The sequence below is a fragment of the Lepidochelys olivacea genome (genome assembly GCF_965140295.1).
Source record: "Lepidochelys olivacea isolate rLepOli2 genome assembly, chromosome: 19".
Classification (NCBI taxonomy): domain Eukaryota; kingdom Metazoa; phylum Chordata; order Testudines; family Cheloniidae; genus Lepidochelys; species Lepidochelys olivacea.
Window position 1 is genome coordinate 11,940,065 of NC_140429.1, and position 4,400 is coordinate 11,944,464.

The following is a 4,400-nucleotide window of genomic DNA, read 5'->3' on the forward strand; positions in this document are numbered from 1 at the left end:
TGACTTAACATCTCCATAGACTTACGCACACTATTACTGGCCTTGCCCCAAAGGTAAGATTTTGAGAGAAAAGTGACGGCAGTATCATTAGGTACCTTATTAATTCAAACAACTGTCACCTCCATTTTGGTTGGAAGCAGCCTATGACAGTCCAGGAACTATTGAGATTTCCAGCATTGCAAGCCATAATTAAGCTTGTATCTCACGGACTTGAAAAGGCTAGTGTATTCTCCCAGCCTGCTGTATCTTCAAGAATAAGATTTGGAGCGCCGGAGCAGCCTGCAGCAACCCTGCAAACTGGTTAACCCGATTAGACAGTTGCAGAGCCCTAGTGGCCACCACTCATTTCTACACAGGATGAGGTATTAAAAACTCCCATGGAGGAACTCTGGCCTGCCTAGAGAAGGGTGAGACTGAAGGGGTCAAGACAGCACCTCTATACTTCAAAGCACTACAACTTCCCTCCGCCCCGGGCTGGTTCACATGCTCCCCACCCCTGCCAGGGCACAAGCAAAAACAACCCACAGCAGAGAAGTTTGTTTAGCAGCAGATAGTCCTTGTGACATGGTAATTAGGCCTTCTTGTTACGCACTCTATTCAAGGGAGCTGGAACAGTCCACACCTAGTGGAGTGTATTCACCCCAGTTTCAGCACTAGGGAACTTGGTTCATTTTGTCTGATGGCAGATCATAGCACAACACCAACAGCCAATCTGTCTAGTGCTCATCAACCAGGGCTGTAACAAATCTACTATCCCTCTTGAGCATTCCATTAATGGAACTGGCTTCCCATAACCTATAGCTTGTGACAGCAGTCGAGCCCAGTTCTTCCTGTTATGATTTTTCAGATTGCTTAGCCTGGCCTTTGTGGGATCACAACTGTTGCAGAAAACCTGGAGGAAGCTAGCTAGAACAGGGCAAGCTGAAGGAGGTAAAGGCTAAACAACTTTAAACCAAGTGGGGGGGGAGGAGAGATAAGGTTTCCACTAGAAACCAATCCATCATCTCTAAGCCTTTAATTGTAGTTTTACCCAGCCCTCATGTACCTGCATGCTGTGCAATATAGCACTGAGTTCTATATTTAGACAAACTGGACTGGCACATTAGGGCAAAGAAAAATTCTTTTAAAAAAGCTTGCCCAGTTATGCTTCTTTTGCACACCCAGGCAGGACTGTCTGCAAAGCAATTATGGGTCCATAAGCCATTTCAAGGCCTTCTCTGTGACACTGTTGATACCATCAACTATTAGGCTACTGAGACCAGAAAGGGGTAGGGGACCCCAACCACCACACCGCACAGTACACCCACAGAATAAAGGTAGAAGGAAATACTCTTGTCCATGGCCACCTTATGCCCCAAATCACCATCAACTCAAAATTTGACATAGCTCTCACACTGATAGTTAAGATAGGCCTGACCCACTAACAGTCCTGTTCTGCAAAAGAGAGGTTAAAGTTTTACTAAGTCACAAGGTTGATCCTTACTAGGATACATGATTTGACATTTTAACCCATAATAGCACTATTAGCAGAAAATTACTAAACTGCAAATTCAACTTGATTCAAATATAGCTCATTTTGTGTCATTCCTCTCATAGACAATGTGAAGTGGGCAGAACTCAATACGGATGGATCAATCTTATTGCAATTGCTTTTTATAAAGTTATTTCGCTCCCCAAAGCGGTTTCACATTCCAAGGAAGGAAGACTGATGTGACTTTCAGAATTTTAGGGGAAGAGAAGGACTAGTCAAAAAACAAACTTAATTTTATTATGTAAAAACTTTTAACTTTTATAAAAAGTTTATAAAGCAAGTACAATGCATGATCGCAGAAATTCACCTTCCTGCAAAAAAGGTACAAACATTATACTCTATTATAGAGTTCAACAATAAACATGGGGCCACAGCCCCAGAACAACTCATTTTTGAAATTCTTGTTGGTATTACCCCCTACCCAGCCCCCGTAAGGATTTTTTTTTTTTTTAAAATCACACTATAATCCGAAATATACATACAACTGCATCTCTGCAAGTCTTTTTAAAGCATGTTGTGGTCTCATTTATAGCCAGCCATGTTTTAAAAGATATCTATCTAAAGACTGGGAAGCCAGTCTAGCACACTTGGGATTTTGTGAACACAAAACACTGATCTTACAGTGCAGATGATGCGCAAGGAGTCAGGACTTCCCAGCTTTTCTTGCCCTTGTGCAATGAGGCGGTTAAATTCAAGAGTTCAGATCCATTTCTGAATGGGGGATGGAGGGAGCAGAATCAAAAGTCTTTCCTGGCCTGTTGAGATTTATTTTCAGGCAAGAAGGAGAAACAGTACTAAAAAACCAGCCAAGCATCCAATGCCTTGCACCACATGCTCCAGAGACACAATATCTGGAAGATAAAGGCTGAGGTCCCTCCATTATTGGATTCATGGGGTTGAAGTCTGATCCTTTCCAAGTCAAGGTCTCTCTTCACCTCCCTTGGAGAGAGCCAAGTGTTGTGATCCCACACCTGCAGTCTGAATAGGGGTAGAGGGGAGGGGGCGGGGGATGTGAGAGAAAGACATGTCAGTTATTCAGAGCAGATCACAGGCAGGTCTGCACTAGACATCCTGGCGCCAGAGAGAGGAAACTTCTATTTACCTCCAGCTGATAAGGAATCAGGAACCAACACTCAGGCTGGAGGTTTGCTAATTGGCACCAAAAGGAAAAAAAGAGACAAGCCCTTCTGTTCCTAACTCTCTACAGATGGATCTAAAATTACACAGATTAGAAGGGAGGGACACATGCTTGGCTGTGCCTTCCTGCCTGAAAACATCCCCCCCCCCTTAAAAAAAAGCCTCTTGATTCTACCCATTTCAACAGGGCCGTTGAAGCAGCTGCAGAGTTCGCTGTAAAAAGAAGGACATTGTAACAAGAATGACCCCATTTGCAGGAGCTGGGAAGAGGCTGAACTGGGGACAATGGCTACAGATCTCATTCCACTACAGTTGCTGCTTAAAAAAAACCCACAACCTCAATCAACCGCAAGGGAAGAGACGCGAGAGATGCCCAGCGCCAAGAAGCGTGGCTTGCACGAAGGGGGGCGATTTAAAATCATCCCTCCCTGGCTAGCGTCAAGCCACTCACGCGAATTCCCGGGGACGGAGAAGTGGGCTGGGGATGGAAACTGACAAGGAAGCGCGTGGTCCAAGTCTTACCTGGCGGGGGGGAGAAGAGACATTAATGGCACAAGCGTCTCTCATCTTTCGAGCACAGTTCAGAGGCGAGTTCAGAGGCCTGCAGAGAGGAGAAGGGAAGTAAGCAAGGGGGGGACCTGGTGTGTGTGTGTGGGGGGGGATTTTTCTTCCCTGGGGAAAAAGGGCAGCAGCCTCGCAGGCTGATTCCTGCCCGCACAGGGCACTAGCCGGCTGGGGGAAAGGTGCCCCCGATGTAGCGCCAATGTTACCATGCAGAGTCACCAGCCGGGGCCCCGTCCTTACCTTCAGGGAGAGGAGGGAGGTCTCGGCGGACGGGTCCTGGCCCTGGCCCTTCGCCTGCTCCTCCAGCACGATCTGCAGGTCGAGGATGTAGTCGATGACGTGCTGCAGGATCTCCACCTGGCTCAGCTTGGTGCCCTGGGGGATGCCCGGCACCAGCTCGCGCAGCTTGGAGTAGCAATCGTTCATGTCGTACAGCAGACTCATGGGCTCCTCCAGCGCCGGGCTCTTGCTGGGGCTGCCCCGGGCGATGGCCAGGCTCTGGTCCGACAGGCAGCACACGGCTTCGTAGCAGCTCCTGACGGACCGCACCGGGCTGATGGCTTTCATGGTCACCGGGCTGGGCTGGGCTGGCGGACGCCTGGCAGCGCTGGGCTGGTGTCTCGGGAAGGCAGATCCTCCCCTCCACCCCCGGCTGGCTGCTTGCACGTCTCTCCCGCGGTGCAATCCCGGCGCTCAAACCCCAACTCCTCCGTGCAACGGGCTGCCGGCGCCTCGCCCCCCTCCGGCCTTTTATACGCCGGGCGCTCCGCTCCGGCTCCGCCCCTTTCTATGCAAACGAGCCGCGCCGCTGTCCCCCCCCCCCCCCCTTCTGCCTCTCTGGTGGCAGCCGGGGGAAATGTTGCATTGAGCGCTTACAAGCTGGTTGCATGGCGAAGCCGGCTTCCCCTGGCTTCGCCTGACACCAAAGAGCCCAGGGCAGGAAAGGAATGAGGAAGCTCTGATTGCAAACGGGCGGGCCTAGCTATCAACCCCCCCCCCCCACACACACACCCACCCACCCACCCCTCTTTGCTTTTTAAAGCTCAAAATTCCAAGTCGAGCTCTTCTCCCCTGCCGCGTTTGTCTCTCCCGGCCCCTTTAAAAAAAAAGAAGCCCTGGCTGGAAAAGACAAACCCGGCTTTCAAAGCGCGCCTTGCAAAGCCCAGCC

General features: G+C 49.8%; 1 protein-coding gene across 1 annotated transcript; it reads right to left on the reverse strand.

The window, feature by feature from the left end:
* Nucleotides 1-1,746: 1,746 nt before the first annotated feature.
* On the reverse strand, nucleotides 1,747-3,971 carry ID3 (inhibitor of DNA binding 3). Its single transcript, XM_084609716.1, has 3 exons — nucleotides 3,473-3,971; nucleotides 3,191-3,269; nucleotides 1,747-2,509 (listed from the first exon to the last, which is right to left on the reverse strand). The coding sequence occupies exons 1-2, from the start codon at nucleotides 3,797-3,799 to the stop codon at nucleotides 3,213-3,215; spliced, it is 384 nt and encodes a 127-aa protein (XP_084465842.1). The 5' UTR covers nucleotides 3,800-3,971; the 3' UTR covers nucleotides 1,747-2,509; nucleotides 3,191-3,212.
* Between the last annotated feature and the right edge of the window lie 429 nt (nucleotides 3,972-4,400).

Excerpts from the sequence above, each read along its gene's own strand:
- ID3 (XM_084609716.1), bottom strand. The coding sequence starts at position 3,799 with ATGAAAGCCATCAGCCCGGTGCGGTCCGTCAGGAGCTGCTACGAAGCC. Across the intron at positions 3,270-3,472 it reads CCTCCCTCCTCTCCCTGAAG|GCCTCTGAACTCGCCTCTGA; the intron begins GTAAGGACGGGG and ends TCCTCTCTGCAG.